Raw genomic sequence first — 19,051 nt, forward strand, 5'->3', positions numbered from 1 at the left:
GAACCTCAAGCACTCCCAATAATTGAGGTGTTTTATCTCCGTTATGCGCGCCGTGAAAGTTCTCTGTACATTTTCTAGGTCGGCAATTTCACCTGCCTTGAAAGGTGCTGTTAGTGTGCAGCAATATTCCAGCCTAGATAGAACAAGTGACCTGAAGAGTGTCATCATGGGCTTGGCCTCCCTAGTTCTGAAGGCTCTCATTATCCATCCTGTCATTTTTCTAGCAGATGCGATTGATACAATGTTATGGTCCTTGAAGGTGAGATTCTCCGACATGATCACTCCCAGGTCTTTGACGTTGGTGTTTCGCTCTATTTTGTGGCCAGAATTTGTTTTGTACTCTGATGAAGATTTAATTTCCTCATGTTTACCATATCTGAGTAATTGAAATTTCTCATCGTTGAACTTCATATTGTTTTCTGCAGCCCACTGAAAGATTTGGTTGATGTCCGCCTGGAGCTTTGCAGTGTCTGCAATGGAAGACACTGTCATGCAGATTCGGGTGTCATCTGCAAAGGAAGACACGGTGCTGTGGCTGACATCCTTGTCTATGTCGGATATGAGGATGAGGAACAAGATGGGAGCGAGTACTGTGCCTTGTGGAACAGAGCTTTTCACCGTAGCTGCCTCGGACTTTACTCTGTTGACGACTACTCTCTGTGTTCTGTTGGTTAGGAAATTATAGATCCATTGACCGACTTTTCCTGTTATTCCTTTAGCACGCATTTTGTGCGCTATTACGCCATGGTCACACTTGTCGAAGGCTTTTGCAAAGTCTGTATATATTACATCTGCATTCTTTTTGTCTTCTAGTGCATTTAGGACCTTGTCGTAGTGATCCAATAGTTGAGACAGACAGGAGCGACCTGTTCTAAACCCATGTTGCCCTGGGTTGTGTAACTGATGGGTTTCTAGATGGGTGGTGATCTTGCTTCTTAGGACCCTTTCAAAGATTTTTATGATATGGGATGTTAGTGCTATTGGTCTGTAGTTCTTTGCTGTTGCTTTACTGCCCCCTTTGTGGAGTGGGGCTATGTCTGTTGTTTTTAGTAACTGTGGGACGACCCCCGTGTCCATGCTCCCTCTCCATAGGATGGAAAAGGCTCGTGATAGGGGCTTCTTGCAGTTCTTGATGAACACAGAGTTCCATGAGTCTGGCCCTGGGGCAGAGTGCATGGCATGTCATTTATCGCCTGTTCGAAGTCATTTGGCGTCAGGATAACATCGGATAGGCTTGTGTTAATCAAATTTTGTGGCTCTCTCATAAAAAATTCATTTTGATCTTCGACTCTCAGTCTGGTTAGCGGGTTGCTAAAAACTGAGTCATATTGGGACTTGAGTAGCTCACTCATTTCCTTGCTGTCATCTGTGTAGGACCCATCTTGTTTAAGTAGGGGCCCAATACTGGACGTTGTTCTCGATTTTGATTTGGCATAGGAGAAGAAATACTTTGGGTTTCTTTCGATTTCATTTATGGCTTTTAGTTCTTCCCGCGATCCCTCCATCTTCCCAATACCTCTAACTCTCCATTTAATAACTCTCCTCTCCTATTTTTAACTGACAAATCCATTTGTTCTCTAGGCTTTCTTAACTTGTTAATCTCACTCCAAAACTTTTTCTTATTTTCAACAAAATTTGTTGATAACATCTCACCCACTCTCTCATTTGCTCTCTTTTTACATTGCTTCACCACTCTCTTAACCTCTCTCTTTTTCTCCATATACTCTTCCCTCCTTGCATCACTTCTACTTTGTAAAAACTTCTCATATGCTAACTTTTTCTCCCTTACTACTCTCTTTACATCATCATTCCACCAATCGCTCCTCTTCCCTCCTGCACCGACTTTCCTGTAACCACAAACTTCTGCTGAACACTCTAACACTACATTTTTAAACCTACCCCATACCTCTTCGACCCCATTGCCTATGCTCTCATTAGCCCATCTATCCTCCAATAGCTGTTTATATCTTACCCTAACTGCCTCCTCTTTTAGTTTATAAACCTTCACCTCTCTCTTCCCTGATGCTTCTATTCTCCTTGTATCCTATCTACCTTTTACTCTCAGTGTAGCTACAACTAGAAAGTGATCTGATATATCTGTGGCCCCTCTATAAACATGTACATCCTGAAGTCTACTCAACAGTCTTTTATCTACCAATACATAATCCAACAAACTACTGTCATTTCGCCCTACATCATATCTTGTATACTTATTTATCCTCTTTTTCTTAAAATATGTATTACCTATAACTAAACCCCTTTCTATACAAAGTTCAATCAAAGGGCTCCCATTATCATTTACACCTGGCACCCCAAACTTACCTACCACACCCTCTCTAAAAGTTTCTCCTACTTTAGCATTCAGGTCCCCTACCACAATTACTCTCTCACTTGGTTCAAAGGCTCCTATACATTCACTTAACATCTCCCAAAATCTCTCTCTCTCCTCTGCATTCCTCTCTTCTCCAGGTGCATACACGCTTATTATGACCCACTTCTCGCATCCAACCTTTACTTTAATCCACATAATTCTTGAATTTACACATTCATATTCTCTTTTCTCCTTCCATAACTGATCATTTAACATTACTGCTACCCCTTCCTTTGCTCTAACTCTCTCAGATACTCCAGATTTAATCCCATTTATTTCCCCCCACTGAAACTCTCCTACCCCCTTCAGTTTTGTTTCGCTTAGGGCCAGGACATCCAACTTCTTTTCATTCATAACATCAGCAATCATATGTTTCTTGTCATCCGCACTACATCCACGCACATTTAAGCATCCCAGTTTTATAAATTTTTTCTTCTTCTCTTTTTTAGTAAATGTCTACAGGAGAAGGGGTTACTAGCCCATTGCTCCCGGCATTTTAGTCTCCTCATACGACACGCATGGCTTATGGAGGAAAGATTCTTTTCCACTTCCCCATGGACAATAGAAGAAATAAAGAAGAACAAGAGCTATTTAGAAAAAGGAGAAAAACCTAGATGTATGTATATATATATGCATGTGCGTGTCTGTGAAGTGTGACCAAAGTGTAAGTAGGAGTAGCAAGATATCCCTGTTATCTAGCGTGTTTATGAGACAGAAAAAGAAACCAGCAATCCTACCATCATGCAAAACAGTTACAGGTTTTTGTTTCACAGTCATCTGGCAGGACGGTAGTACTTCCCTGGGTGGTTGCTGTCTACCAACCTACTACCTATAGGTATATATATATTATTATGTATCTCTCTCTCCTCTGCTCCAAGGAATACATGTTCAAGACTTGCAAGCGTTCCCAGTAGTTTAGGTGCTTTACAGGCTCAATGTGAGCTGTAAACGATCTCTGTATTTGTTCCAGCTCTGATATTTCTCCTCCTTTGAATGGGGCCGTCAGCACTGAGCAATATTTTAAGCGAGGGAGCACTAGCGATTTGAAGAGTGTCACCATCGGCATTATTTCCCTTGTTTTGAAAGTTCTCAATACTCAACCCCGTCATCTTCCTGGCTATTGTGATCTTTGTCTTGTTATGGTCTTTAAAAGAAAGGTCCACTGACATAATTATTCCTAGGCCTTTTACATGTTCCTTACATTCTATTTGGTGACCCTCTTGAGTTTTGTATATAGTGTTCCTTTTGAGTTCTTCATTCTTTCCATACCTAAGCAGCTGGAACTTATCACCACTGAACATCATGTTGTTCTCCACTGCCCACTGGAAAACCCTGTTTATGTCTTCTTGTTCTTTTTTAGTGTCCTCTACTGTGGTGACTTTCATGCTTATTTTAGTGTCATCTGCAAATGAAGATGCAAATGTGTGCCGGGTGTTTTTGTCTATGTCTGCTATGAGGATGAGAAACAGCAGAGGTGCCAGGACAGTGCCTTGGGGCACTGAGCATTTGACCTCACTGGTGCTGGATCTTACCCTGTTCACTACTACTTTTTGTACTGTGTGTGTTAGGAAACCGAAAATCCATCTGCCTGCCTGGCTTTCATTCTGTGCGCTATCACTCCACGATCGCATTTGTCAAACGCCTTTGCAAAATCTGTAAATCACATCTGCATTTTGGTCGTCCGCCAATGCCTCCGTAATTCTGTCATAATGATTCAGCAGCTGTGACCGGCATGATTGTCCTGCTCTAAAACCATGCTGGTTCGGGTTATGTTGGTTGTGCTGCTCAATGAAATTTGTAATCTGCCATCTCATCACTCTTTCGAAGATTTTTATGATGTGTGAGGTTAGGGCTACTGGTCTGTAATTTTTAGCTAGTGCTCTACTTCCTCCCTTATGCAAAGGAGCTATGTCAGCACTCTTTAAGGCTTCTGGTATTTCACCTAGATCTAAGCTCTTTCTCCAAAGAATACTGAGGGCTCGTGCTAGTGGTAACTTTGCACTTCTTTATAAACAGAGCATTCCATGAATCTGGTCCAGGTGCTGAGTGAGTGGGCATGTTTTCCATTTCTTTTTTGAAAACTATGGGATTTGTACTAATGTCAGTTAGTTGGTCTGTGCGGCCTTCTTCTGGAGTGAAAAATATTTCTGCATTTTCTACCTTGCTGTTATTTAGTGCGTTGCTGAACACTGACTCGTACTGTTCTTTTAGGATTTCACTCATTTCCTCTTCATCGTCAGTATACGAGTCCCCTCTCAGTAGTGGTCCAATTCTACAGGTAGTTTTTAGCTTGGATTTTGTATAGGAATAGAAATATTTTGGGTTTCTTGCAATATCCTGTATGTCCCTTTGTACTTCTTCTGTGAGGTGGTTTGGACATGTAGAGAGAATGGAACAAAACAGAATGACTTCAAGAGTGTATAAATCTGTAGTGGAGGGAAGGCGGGATAGGGGTTGGCCTAGGAAAGGTTGGAGGGAGGGGGTAAAAAAGGTTTTGTGTGCAAGGGGCTTGGACTTCCAGCAAGCATGCGTGAGCATATTTGATAGGAGTGAATGGAGGCAAATGGTTTTTAATACTTGACGTGCTGTTGGAGTGTGAACAATATTTATGAAGGGATTCAGGGAAACTGGTGGGCCGGACTTGAGTCCTGGAGATGGGAAGTACAGTGTCTGCACTCTGAAGGAGGGGTGTTAATGTTATAGTTTCATAACTGTAGTGTAAAGCACCCCTCTGGCAAGAGAGTAATGGAGTGAATCCCACCCTGCCTTGGTGGGAATCGACCGATGTGTTAAAAAAAAAAGAAAAATAAGAAGACCTCCACTCATGTAATGACAAAGAACGAGAAGACCAAGAAATGGAGTCCAAAGATAGTAGTGAAAGATCATTGTCATCATGGTGGAGCCTGGCACTGAATATCTCACTCATGTGACTCCCAAGTCAGGACATGGAAAGGAGATTGCCAAGACTGTCTATACATTTCTGATGGAACAGAAACTAACTTGACAGCCTGTTGTATGTATTGGTAGTGATGGAACCAACGTGAATGTCAAAGCTGACAATGGAGCCATTCATCATCTTGAAATGTTGCTTGGTCATCCGGTCCATTATTTCATTTGTCAGCTTCATGGAAATGAGCTGCCATTCTGGGCCGTTTTCTACCACTATGACGGTAAGTCAAGTGGTCCTGAACAATGGAGGGGTCCCACTGGCAAGCAAATCATGGATCCTCTGTCTGAGCTGCGAGATGTTGCTTTCCAGCCAGTCAATTTCACTCATTTTCCTGCCCTGAATGACAAGGTGGCAGAGGATCTGTCTTGGGACCAGAAATACTTATATAGGATTTGCAAAGGAGTGATCACAGGTGTGGTTGATGATGACCTGGCTGCTCTTCAACCAGATCCACTGTGTGTGTCAAGGTGGAATAGGATCCTTAGGCTGTATGTGGCAACATCAAGACCCAGTCAGAAGCTGAAAAGAGTTGTCATTATGATTTTAAAATTCAGTGCTCCAATGTGGCTCCACATCAAGCTGCACCCTCATTGTCAGACATGGTCCAAAGAACATCTTCCAGTTACTGCAATTTATGAGACATCTGAACAGTGAAGAAAAGAAGATAGTAAAGAAGACTGTCCAAAGAAATTCCTACTTTGCTCACACAGATCAGCTGCTTCTTGGTATGTACGCTGATTAAGACATGACTGTGAGAGACAAAGCTGTCTCAATGAAAAGAAAAATTAGAGAAGAGAATCAGCAGACCAAAGAAAGTACTGAGAGCTCTGATGAGGATGGAGAAGATTCTGCTGATGCTGTTGATGAGGACTTGTTAATCTACACTGATGATGAGGATGACAGTGAAGATGAAGAAAATGACAATGTGGCCCCTATTGTCAACTCAAGACAAGTAGTGATTCCCAAACTAAAGTGGCAAGCAAAGAACTACCATTCCATGATTGACTGGAAGGCTAAACTCAAAACTGAGCCTCATTTCATTGCTTCTCTATCAGATCAGCAGGTTCTGAAAATATTTAAGACTCCACTGGAGGTGCCCAAGTGACCAAACAACACTCAAGCTGTTGAGAGAGGGATAAAACTGATGACTGAAGCTTGCTCTGGACAGAAGGCAAGAGATGGATATATCAGGCAAAGAATATTTTCCAGGAAAGTGATGCCCAAGTTCTGCTCCAAGAAAGACATCACTTATAACTTGTAATAGTTTAAAATTAAATAGTTGATGACTGATATAACCCATGTACATTTCATTATACAATCTTCACAACCAAAAATGATATAAACCACGTACACTTGATTATCATCCTGACAACCAATAAGTTATAATTAATTGCTTTCAATGGAGTATAATTTGACGAAAAGTCGATCGCAATGCTGCAGGGTAAACAGGCATGAAAGTCTGAAATTTTGCACAGAAGCTTGTTGTGACCATACAAATAATGCCTGAAAAGTGCAGCTTGCATTTCTAAAATTTGTATTTTTTCAATGCTCCCTATCACATCCCTGTTTAAGCCTTTCTTTTACTGGAAAATGGTTTCCTTCTCTCCTCCACACCCTACCCTGAGCCTCACTTTCCTCAAAAATACTGTTTACTGCTTTTAGTAACAAACTACAAATTACACAATTGCAACATCTACCACCTTGCTTCCCTATCCACCCTATAATATGCTTCTTATAAATCCATTAATGTAACAAACAGTTCTTCATCCATTTAAATACTGTTCACTTATATCCTTCAAGAACATAAGAAAGGAGGATCACTGCAGCAGGCCTGTTGGCCCATACTAGGCAGGTCCTTTACAATCCATCCCACTAACAAAACATTTGCCCAGCCTAATTTTCAATGCTACCCAAGAAATAAGCTCTGATAACTCTATCCACTCATTTGCAAGTCCCACTCAAATCCAACCCCTCTCACTCATATATTTATCCAACCTAAATTTGAAACTACCCAAAGTCCTAGCCTCAATAACCCAACTAGGAAGACTGTTCCACTCATCAACTACCATATTTCAAATTCCTACGTCCTTTCTAAATCTAAACTTGTCTAATTTAAATCCATTACTGCGGGTTCTCTCTTGGAGAGATATCCTCAAGACCTTATTAATATCCCCTTTATTAATACCCATCTTCCACTTATACACTTCGATCATGTCTCCCCTCATTCTTCGTCTAACAAGTGAACGTAATTTAAGAGTCTTCAATCTTTCTTCATAAGGAAGATTTCTAATGCTATGTATTAATTTAGTCATTCTATACTGAATGTTTTCAATGTAAACACTTAGTCTAAACATCCCCTACCCTTCCTAAATTATACAGACCACTATTTGTTTAAGCTAAACAATGTGATTTTTAATCAGATGAAGCACATGCTTTCAAGGACACTGATTGATTTATTTAAAAAACCTAAATGTTATCTGGGAAATTTCCACAGAACTTACCGAAATTTCACTAAAATTTTAATGTATACCTCCAATTTTTCTCTTTAAATTTATGGGAATCTAAAAGTTAAAATATGTACTGAAATTCATAGAAATCATTAGAAAATTCTCTCCCCTGCTGATAAGCAATAAAACAAATGATTTTATCCTCATTAGACACTTAAAGCTGTGTTCACTAACCTTGTGTGCCCTAAGTGACTTGCCTTCACAGGCTAAGGTAACATCTGTGAAAGATTCCGACTGCAGTAAGCGATCAAAGGCTCGCAAAAGGTTTGACTGGTGGTTGTTCCACTTGAGGCAGTATTGTTGGTTCGCCATTGCGGACGGGGAGTGCGGAGAGTCCTGTGGGTAGAATGAGAGCCTGGGGTAATCTCCTAGGATTATTATTAAGGAAGATAATTGCATCAGATTTATGTTTAACACAGTATGAAGAGAATAAAAATCCCATTAGCATACAGCAGCAAATAAGCAGTGATGGCACAAAATTTCTTGTGTGATTGTGAAACTGTGCTACACAACAAGCTTTATCTCTATCACCCCCACATACTCCACCTACCCGACGGCTGGAGGACACAACACTCAAAAGAGGTAGCAGGAGCCAACAAAAACAACTTGTACACATTTCTATTCATCCATACGCTATATAATCAAAGCATGCAAAATACAATACAAAAATATAAAACAACAGAGCTACAGAGTGCAGGTAACAATCCATTTAAAGAAACTACTTAATATCCAACAATGTATAACATAAAAATACAAGATATACTTACAAAACTGGATCTTAAGAGTTCATGTTTATACACCAGCCAAGCTGGCCCTCATTAGTCAATTTTACTTACAGAGTCTTAGAATTAGCATAAAAAATACAAAGGACAACAGTGCTGCATTTTCTTTCAACTGTACAGAGAATCAGGATTACAGATTTGGCTTACAATATTAAATGCCAGTTTCATAATCTACACCCCCTACTACTAAACTTAGTATTTCTACTAAGGTGTTGGAATTTAAATAATGTGCTTTTATGATACATACACCATGAAATAAAGTAAAAAAAAATCATCTCCTTAATCCATAAACAACACACAAGGATGCATCTAACAGTGCATTCCTATAACCCGCACAAAAGCAAAAAGCTGAAACAACTGCACTTGCACGACTCAGCCTAGTGCTCGGTGATCATAGAAGCAAGGAAGGGTGTTCCAAGCAGTAAAGTGGCGATAATGTGACTCAGGAAGCTTGTTTAGCAACTTGCTCATCCCAACAAGTGATGTGGATGTGTGACACTCACTAACCTTACTATCAACAAGAACATTCTCCAGTTTCCACGATGGAGAAAGCCGAGAGGATGAAGCGTCTACATTTGGTAGATGTGAAGGACACTCAGAGGTTATTGGCTGAGGATCACTACTGCTTGTACTGGCCAATGGGGAGTCCTCCATCCCCTCTATATCAGGTTTTGTTATATGGTAACACGGTACACACTTCCTCAAGTGTCTCCTCAGCCGGTCAACCTTCGCACTAACCCTTTGTTTACAGTGAACACAAATCACAACATAATGCTTTTCGTCTGTCCATCTTTTGCTAAAGTGGGACCACACAGAATCACTCCGCCTGCCAGCTTTACCCTCTCTGATGCTCATGTTCCTTATACAGAAGAAAAAGAATTAAAAATCTTTTAATAACATTCATTTAAGTTCTCAGAGGGTAATCTGCTGGAAGGTATGATGGGAGTGAAATGGGCTGCAATTCTCTATTTGTTTCAATAAAATTTAATCAAGGTTAAAGTATAATAATAATAAAATAGCATAATATATAAAACAAACTGTATAACCATAATAATATATAAAGTATAGATAAAATTGGTATATACATTTAACAATCATTCAGTTTCAATTAGATTGTGATAGGTATAAATGGCAATTTATTTAGAAACGATGCAGACACGTCTTACAATAGTACGTATACGTACTGTAGAGTACAACATAGCAACAGCATATTACTTTCAAAATACAGCACACATTTTATCAACATGTACTGTATACATGTATCAATAGTATCTGCAATATCTACATATGTTTTTTTTTCAACAAGTCGGCCATCTCCCACCGAGGCAGGGCGACCCAAAAAGAAAGGAAATCCCCAAAAAGAAAATACTTTCTTCATCATTCAACACTTTCATTCACTCATACATAATCACTGTCTTTGCAGAGACGCTCAGATATGACAGTTTAGAAGCATATATAAAGATATATAACATATCCCTCCAAACTGCCAATATCCCAAACCCCTCCTATTAAAGTGCAGGCAATGTACTTCCCATTTCCAGTACTCAAGTCCGGCTAAATCACCGGTTTCCCCGAATCCCTTCACTAAATATCTATATATGTAGATAAACACAGTACAGAAGTACCAAAAAGCCTATTTAGTAAAAAAAATCACCTGGATATGCAGTGGAACCTTGGGATAAGAACTTAATTCGTTCCAGAAGGCTGTTCGAGTACCAATAACGAACAAATTTGTTCCCATAAGGAATATTGTAAATTAGATTAATCCGTTTCAGATCCCCAAAACTACACTTACATAATTGTTTGAGTTTTGAGCTGTTCGTATCCCGAGTTACCACTGTACTTAATTCAATCCAAAATGCACGTTCATAGAAAAATAATCTTTTACAATTTCTTCATGTCATATTTCTATATCCAGCAAGAGCATTTCCAGATTCAAGAATGGGTCAACCTGCACACACTTCATGACCCCGGCACTTAATACTGCAAGAAGTAACTGCCTGGGGTGAAGCAGAAACATCTTTGAAAATGCTTAGCACATGCACCTTGTGCATTTAATAGCAAAATAATAATAATAAATGAAACAAAACTTTCTTTATTAAAATTACATATAGTAATACACTAACAAAAAAAATGGAATAAACCAGACATACCATATAAAGTGAAGAGGAAGAAAATTAATATATATATTAGAGGAGGAAGAGGAGTAGGAGTTTCACTAAAATTATAGTAAAAATAAAAAATATGAAAAAAAAAAATGAACTTGTTACTTTTAGACATTTGGAGCATCATGTTAGTTGTATGCTCCATGCTCATCCTCAGAGCTGTGGCACCAAAGAGAATCTAAATACATACAACAAATACAAATACAATTATATTTCAGCATCATACATTGTTTATACAGAAATGGGCAAAACTTTTGAGCATGCTGAAAGCTCATAGTTATGCAGAGCACTTCAGGCAATCACAATACGTGGATACAATCTCTACTAGCATTACATTTCAGATATCTTATCACTAACAATGAAGTCGGATTATAATCTCTTTATTATAAACAATTAATTTACTGATATAATGCAAAATCTGCATACCCTTTGGTGATTTCAGATGCTATAACATAAAAAATTATGTAATTTGCCATTTCCTGCCGAGTATGTACGTTTGGAATTACGTATCTGTAAAGGGTTGAATTTTTGCACAATCTATGATGGTTTTTCTTTTAGAAGGGCTCTTTGATGCTGGTAAAAAAAAACCTTCTGATCCAAGGAGATTGAGCTACCTTTCCCTTCCTTGGATCAAACTTAATTAAGTACTTGGAATTTTGTGCTCCCACACAATAATAATAAGACAGTGTCCTGATATACAGTACATCAATCTGTCATATGTATACATATATGATATACAGTAGTCTCCCTGTATCTGTGAGAGATACGTTCCAAGACCTACCGTGGATACCCAAAATCGCAGATAGTAGAGAACCCTATACATAAGTTGTTTTTTGTTTACATACATACCTATGATAAAGTTTAATTGATAAATTACATAGTTAGTCAAGAATTAGCACTTTTTTACTGATCGCTTCTCTTAGGCTTTGAGGAACTGCCATAATTACTGCTTTTGCACTTTGGGGCCATTATTAAGCAAAATTAAGGGTTATTTTCAGACCATGGTAAACCATGGATAACAAACAGTGACAACCAAATCCATGGATAAGGGGTTATACTGTAATATGAATGTGTATGTTAATTTTAAAACATGTAAATGTATCTAATGTGTATATATACTTAACCCTTAAACTGTCCACACACAGATCTACGTTCACATGCATAGCACTCCAAACGTAGATCTACGTTTTTCCCCATAAGAAAGCATGTAAAATCGAACATAGATCTACGTTCGGAGTGTTACACATGTGAACGTAGATCTATGTGTCAACAGTTTAAGGGTTAATGTGTGTGTGTATATTTTACAAAATGTGAATGTACAAATGTGTATACCATAAACACACGTTGTCAAGCACATGCGCTTACATAATAATACGTAATGAATTACCAATACAGAAAGAAAAGTCATTCTTTCTATACTGTGGCTGTATAGAATCTCATCCATTAAGGATGCTAACTTTTCCTGCATTATAAGTGTATGAACAGACAGCAATCCAAATTTTTACGTTAACTTGGTCCCCCATTTTTAACCTCAGAAAAACTGTTGAACAAACAGTAGACCGTTGATTAAAATGGTTTCTTTCAAAACATTTTCTCCATTAAACTACTGTCAAATTGAGGCATATTTTTTTTTTTTATTAACACATCGGCCGTCTCCCACCAAGGCAGGGTGGCCAAAAAAAGAAAAACTTTCATCATCATTACATTTTGTAAAATTAAATTTAAACAGTTCTGCTTCCCGGTAAGGAAAAAATTTCAGTGCTGGAAGCTGGATGAATGACTTACTGACTGACCTGATTTACTGATTTACCAAATGACTTGACCGATTCACTGACTGGCTTACATACTTGACTGATTTACTGACTTGAATGACCGACTTAACTGATTTACTGAATGACTTGAATGAGTGACCTACTGAATTAAATGACTGTACTGACTTGACTGACTGACCTACTGACTCGCCTGATTGGACTGACTGGACTACCATCCACCTCAGCCCAGATGGGCCTCAGCATGCCTCTCTACTCCCTCCACAGGCCTGCTACAGTGTTCCTCCTTTGTTATGTTCTTATGACAAACACCAGCAACCACAATTTAAGGTAAGAAATATTATTTCTGTTGCATTTTTAGCATTAAGCAACAGAAAAAAACATACATTGTAACAATAATGAACAACAGCTGCATTATTATTTTTATTTTTGTAAGATGTGGAGACAAAAAAAAAAGTTTGGCTTTTTTGGAGGTCCCAGGAATGTTGTAACCCTATTTTTCCCATAAGTTCTTCAGTTCCTTTAACACGGATTCATCTAAAACTGCATTTTCAGGACCCTAACTACCGTCTTAATCGACGGTCTGCTGCACTTCAAAGCCCTTTTTTATATACATGTATGTATGGAAGTAATGTTATATAGTACAGTGCATTGCTTTTTATCTAAATAGTTTTATTTATGGTACATCAGCCATTTCCCACAAGGTGGTGAGGGCAATCCAAACAGGAAAACACATTCACAATCAAGTAAGAAACCTTTGTATCAAGTGTCTCTTATTGGAAAAATAAAATTATTTTGTTATTATAGTATTATTCCTGCCAGAAGAGTATGGACATCACAATTCAAAAGTTATCCAAATCATAACATCCTCACCCATCATGCAAGGTGCAAAAACTGTATTTTCCACCCCTCACCCTCCCAAGGCTATGACAATACAGCATTGCATAACCAAATGCAGCTGGAAATATTGTTGACATTCATCATCTCAATCCAGTACAGATTTGTTTTGTAATCATATTTTTATTATTAGTTTTCTTACTATCTACCATGAGCCAACATTCCTGGGTAATTAACACTGTGGAAATTATTGTGTGCAAAACCCAGCTGAAGACATCTCATGACAGCTAGTGAAAACTTACTGGCTACTGGTTTTGGCCAGTAGCTTAGGCCCGTAGGTGACTTGGGCTTGCATGGCATGGGCCAGTAGACCTGCTGCAGTGCTCCTTCTTTCTTACATTACCCTCCTGACTATATATGGAGGAACAAAATATGCTCTGGACAATGGCAATACTATTAAAATAAAAATTTCCTTGTAATTATCGGTGGAGAATTAAATTGCAAGTGCCTTGGATCCAGTCACACACTTAATACTCAATTATCAAATACAGTACATTGTATAACAATATCATGTATAAATCAGATAAAGTCTAGAGACTAATAAAGAATTCTAACATAGGATAACTTTTACAGTTGTAAAATATGGGTGTCATATGCTTCATTAGGTAGTAGGTTGGTAGACAGCAACCACCCAGGGAAGTACTACCGTCCTGCCAGATGACTGTGAAACAAAAACCTGTAACTGTTTTGCATGATGGTAGGATTGCTGGTTTCTTTTTCTGTCTCATAAACACGCTAAGATAACAGGGATATCTTGCTACTCCTACTTACACTTTGGTCACACTTCACAGACACGCACATGCATATATATATATACATACATCTAGGTTTTTCTCTTTTTTCTAAATAGCTCTTGTTCTTTTTTATTTCTTCTATTGTCCATGGGGAAGTGGAAAAGAATCTTTCCTCCGTAAGCCATGCGTGTCGTATGAGGCGACTAAAATGCCGGGAGCAATGGGCTAGTAACCCCTTCTCCTGTATACAATTACTAAAAAAGAGAAGAAGAAAAACTTTATAAAACTGGGTTGCTTAAATGTGCGTGGATGTAGTGCGGATGACAAGAAACAGATGATTGCTGATGTTATGAATGAAAAGAAGTTGGATGTCCTGGCCCTAAGCGAAACAAAGCTGAAGGGGGTAGGAGAGTTTCAGTGGGGGGAAATAAATGGGATTAAATCTGGAGTATCTGAGAGAGTTAGAGCAAAGGAAGGGGTAGCAGTAATGTTAAATGATCAGTTATGGAAGGAGAAAAGAGAGTATGAATGTGTAAATTCAAGAATTATGTGGATTAAAGTAAAGGTTGGATGCGAGAAGTGGGTCATAATAAGCGTGTATGCACCTGGAGAAGAGAGGAATGCAGAGGAGAGAGAGAGATTTTGGGAGATGTTAAGTGAATGTATAGGAGCCTTTGAACCAAGTGAGAGAGTAATTGTGGTAGGGGACTTGAATGCTAAAGTAGGAGAAACTTTTAGAGAGGGTGTGGTAGGTAAGTTTGGGGTGCCAGGTGTAAATGATAATGGGAGCCCTTTGATTGAACTTTGTATAGAAAGGGGTTTAGTTATAGGTAATACATATTTTAAGAAAAAGAGGATAAATAAGTATACACGATATGATGTAGGGCGAAATGACAGTAGTTTGTTGGATTATGTATTGGTAGATAAAAGACTGTTGAGTAGACTTCAGGATGTACATGTTTATAGAGGGGCCACAGATATATCAGATCACTTTCTAGTTGTAGCTATACTGAGAGTAAAAGGTAGATGGGATACAAGGAGAATAGAAGCATCAGGGAAGAGAGAGGTGAAGGTTTATAAACTAAAAGAGGAGGCAGTTAGGGTAAGATATAAACAGCTATTGGAGGATAGATGGGCTAATGAGAGCATAGGCAATGGGGTCGAAGAGGTATGGGGTAGGTTTAAAAATGTAGTGTTAGAGTGTTCAGCAGAAGTTTGTGGTTACAGGAAAGTGGGTGCAGGAGGGAAGAGGAGCGATTGGTGGAATGATGATGTAAAGAGAGTAGTAAGGGAGAAAAAGTTAGCATATGAGAAGTTTTTACAAAGTAGAAGTGATGCAAGGAGGGAAGAGTATATGGAGAAAAAGAGAGAAGTTAAGAGAGTGGTGAAGCAATGTAAAAAGAGAGCAAATGAGAGAGTGGGTGAGATGTTATCAACAAATTTTGTTGAAAATAAGAAAAAGTTTTGGAGTGAGATTAACAAGTTAAGAAAGCCTAGAGAACAAATGGATTTGTCAGTTAAAAATAGGAGAGGAGAGTTATTAAATGGAGAGTTAGAGGTATTGGGAAGATGGAAGGAATATTTTGAGGAATTGTTAAATGTTGATGAAGATAGGGAAGCTGTGATTTCGTGTATAGGGCAAGGAGGAATAACATCTTGTAGGAGTGAGGAAGAGCCAGTTGTGAGTGTGGGGGAAGTTCGTGAGGCAGTAGGTAAAATGAAAGGGGGTAAGGCAGCCGGGATTGATGGGATAAAGATAGAAATGTTAAAAGCAGGTGGGGATATAGTTTTGGAGTGGTTGGTGCAATTATTTAATAAATGTATGGAAGAGGGTAAGGTACCTAGGGATTGGCAGAGAGCATGCATAGTTCCTTTGTATAAAGGCAAAGGGGATAAAAGAGAGTGCAAAAATTATAGGGGGATAAGTCTGTTGAGTGTACCTGGTAAAGTGTATGGTAGAGTTATAATTGAAAGAATTAAGAGTAAGACGGAGAATAGGATAGCAGATGAACAAGGAGGCTTTAGGAAAGGTAGGGGGTGTGTGGACCAGGTGTTTACAGTGAAACATATAAGTGAACAGTATTTAGATAAGGCTAAAGAGGTCTTTGTGGCATTTATGGATTTGGAAAAGGCGTATGACAGGGTGGATAGGGGGGCAATGTGGCAGATGTTGCAAGTGTATGGTGTAGGAGGTAGGTTACTGAAAGCAGTGAAGAGTTTTTACGAGGATAGTGAGGCTCAAGTTAGAGTATGTAGGAAAGAGGGAAATTTTTTCCCAGTAAAAGTAGGCCTTAGACAAGGATGTGTGATGTCACCGTGGTTGTTTAATATATTTATAGATGGGGTTGTAAGAGAAGTAAATGCGAGGGTTTTGGCAAGAGGCGTGGAGTTAAAAGATAAAGAATCACACACAAAGTGGGAGTTGTCACAGCTGCTCTTTGCTGATGACACTGTGCTCTTGGGAGATTCTGAAGAGAAGTTGCAGAGATTGGTGGATGAATTTGGTAGGGTGTGCAAAAGAAGAAAATTAAAGGTGAATACAGGAAAGAGTAAGGTTATGAGGATAACAAAAAGATTAGGTGATGAAAGATTGAATATCAGATTGGAGGGAGAGAGTATGGAGGAGGTGAACGTATTCAGATATTTGGGAGTGGACGTGTCAGCGGATGGGTCTATGAAAGATGAGGTGAATCATAGAATTGATGAGGGAAAAAGAGTGAGTGGTGCACTTAGGAGTCTGTGGAAACAAAGAACTTTGTCCTTGGAGGCAAAGAGGGGAATGTATGAGAGTATAGTTTTACCAACGCTCTTATATGGGTGTGAAGCGTGGGTGATGAATGTTGCAGCGAGGAGAAGGCTGGAGGCAGTGGAGATGTCATGTCTGAGGGCAATGTGTGGTGTGAATATAATGCAGAGAATTCGTAGTTTGGAAGTTAGGAGGAGGTGCGGGATTACCAAAACTGTTGTCCAGAGGGCTGAGGAAGGGTTGTTGAGGTGGTTCGGACATGTAGAGAGAATGGAGCGAAACAGAATGACTTCAAGAGTGTATCAGTCTGTAGTGGAAGGAAGGCGGGGTAGGGGTCGGCCTAGGAAGGGTTGGAGGGAGGGGGTAAAGGAGGTTTTGTGTGCGAGGGGCTTGGACTTCCAGCAGGCATGCGTGAGCGTGTTTGATAGGAGTGAATGGAGACAAATGGTTTTTAATACTTGACGTGCTGTTGGAGTGTGAGCAAAGTAACATTTATGAAGGGATTCAGGGAAACCGGCAGGCCGGACTTGAGTCCTGGAGATGGGAAGTACAGTGCCTGCACTCTGAAGGAGGGGTGTTAATGTTGCAGTTTAAAAACTGTAGTGTAAAGCACCCTTCTGGCAAGACAGTGATGGAGTGAATGATGGTGAAAGTTTTTCTTTTTCGGGCCACCCTGCCTTGGTGGGAATCGGCCGGTGTGATAATAAAAAAAAAAAAATGCTTCATTATATGTAAAGGAACAGATTTGCTTGGTTGGTCCATGAAAAACAAACCTAAAGTATTGACCACCTGCTTAACATTTTGTGTAGAGGTTTATGAAGCATGAGGGGCTTCGGGTGGCTTATTTTTTAATAACTTTATATATATACCACTAGATATTTTATCCCCTACACATACACTATACAGTACACATACTATACATTTACTTAAGATCAGTACTTAGTAAACAACGCCAACATGGAAACCTCATGCATTAAATATATGTAAAATATTGAGACAATCTAAAGATTTGTTGTGAATGAGTGGAACAAACTCCCGAGTAGCATCATTGACGCAAAAGCCTCGGGTAGCTTTTAAAATGGGTTAGACAAGTACATGAGTGGGTGTGACTTAGACTTGCCTAATAAGGGCCAGTAGGCCTGCTGCAGTGCTCATTCTTCCTTATGTTTTTAAGAGATCTGGGATATTAAGAAGGGTAAAAAAAAACTACACCACCAGAATAACAGAGCTTTGAACTGGATATGAAGAAAAGTAAGAGAGGTACCTCACCTCACCAGAGGATCAGACTTAAGAGACTTGAAATGTGAAGAGAGGCCTGAGAGAGGTACACATCACCAGAGGTTCAGAAGAGCTGGAATATGAGAGGTCGAGAAAGGTACATTTCATATCACCAGCAGATAAGGCAGAGAAAGAAAAAAAAATCAGGCAGCCACTTACAGTACCCACTCAGGGATACCTAACTATTTCAGTGTGAATAAAGAACAAATGAAATGAACTAGAAAGAGATGCAGTGGACTCAAAGATATAACCCAAATAAGCAGTGTAAACCATACCAGATTGGTGGGGACCAAGAGCTAATATTCAACCATCTCCCAGACATTTGTCTAACCTATTTTTATGCTACCCAAGTAATAGCTTTTATAACCTTTTACTCATGTGCAAGTTGATTGTTCTACCATATTTGCATTACTACTACTACCACTACCACTAGTATTACACCTCACTCTCAGCCTATATATAATCTCTGTGTCCATGTGTTGTTTGTAACGGCTTGATAAAGCTCCTGGAGAGCGAAACATTGCCACAATAAAATGTCACATTAGTTGCATTTGTGTCCTTTTACATAACATTTCCCAGACACACAAACACACACATAGGACCTGTGACATGACCCCCTGAAACCATATTTTAGGGCAAAATGAACCAGGCTGTGAAGGTGCCAGATCAACAAGGCAGTGATGGATATGTGGGGCAGCAGGCCACCACCAGCAACAACCTGGTTGACCAGGCAAGCACCAAATGAGTCTGGTCCATGACAGGCTCTGGGAGTAGAAAAACTCTCGGAACTCATCAAAGGTACACACACACACCTGAAAATGCCAAGACTATCACTAGCCAGTGATAGTTAAA

General features: G+C 39.3%; 1 protein-coding gene across 6 annotated transcripts in view; it reads right to left on the reverse strand.

The window, feature by feature from the left end:
* Positions 1 to 19,051, reverse strand: part of LOC128696839 (uncharacterized) — a 189,792-nt gene that overhangs the window by 84,182 nt on the left and 86,559 nt on the right. For 3 of the 6 annotated variants that reach the window (XM_053788226.2, XM_053788230.2, XM_053788227.2), the window contains exons 2-3: positions 9,118 to 9,469; positions 8,003 to 8,164 (exon numbers count right to left, since the gene is read on the reverse strand). In XM_053788226.2, the coding sequence (XP_053644201.1) occupies positions 8,003 to 8,164; positions 9,118 to 9,465 (510 nt within the window). In that variant the 5' untranslated portion in view covers positions 9,466 to 9,469. The remainder of the gene's footprint in view (positions 1 to 8,002; positions 8,165 to 9,117; positions 9,470 to 19,051) is intronic. The other 3 variants (XM_053788233.2, XM_053788232.2, XM_053788231.2) reach the window with 1 other exon arrangement.

This window comes from Cherax quadricarinatus, chromosome 52 (assembly GCF_038502225.1).
Source record: "Cherax quadricarinatus isolate ZL_2023a chromosome 52, ASM3850222v1, whole genome shotgun sequence".
NCBI lineage: Eukaryota > Metazoa > Arthropoda > Malacostraca > Decapoda > Parastacidae > Cherax > Cherax quadricarinatus.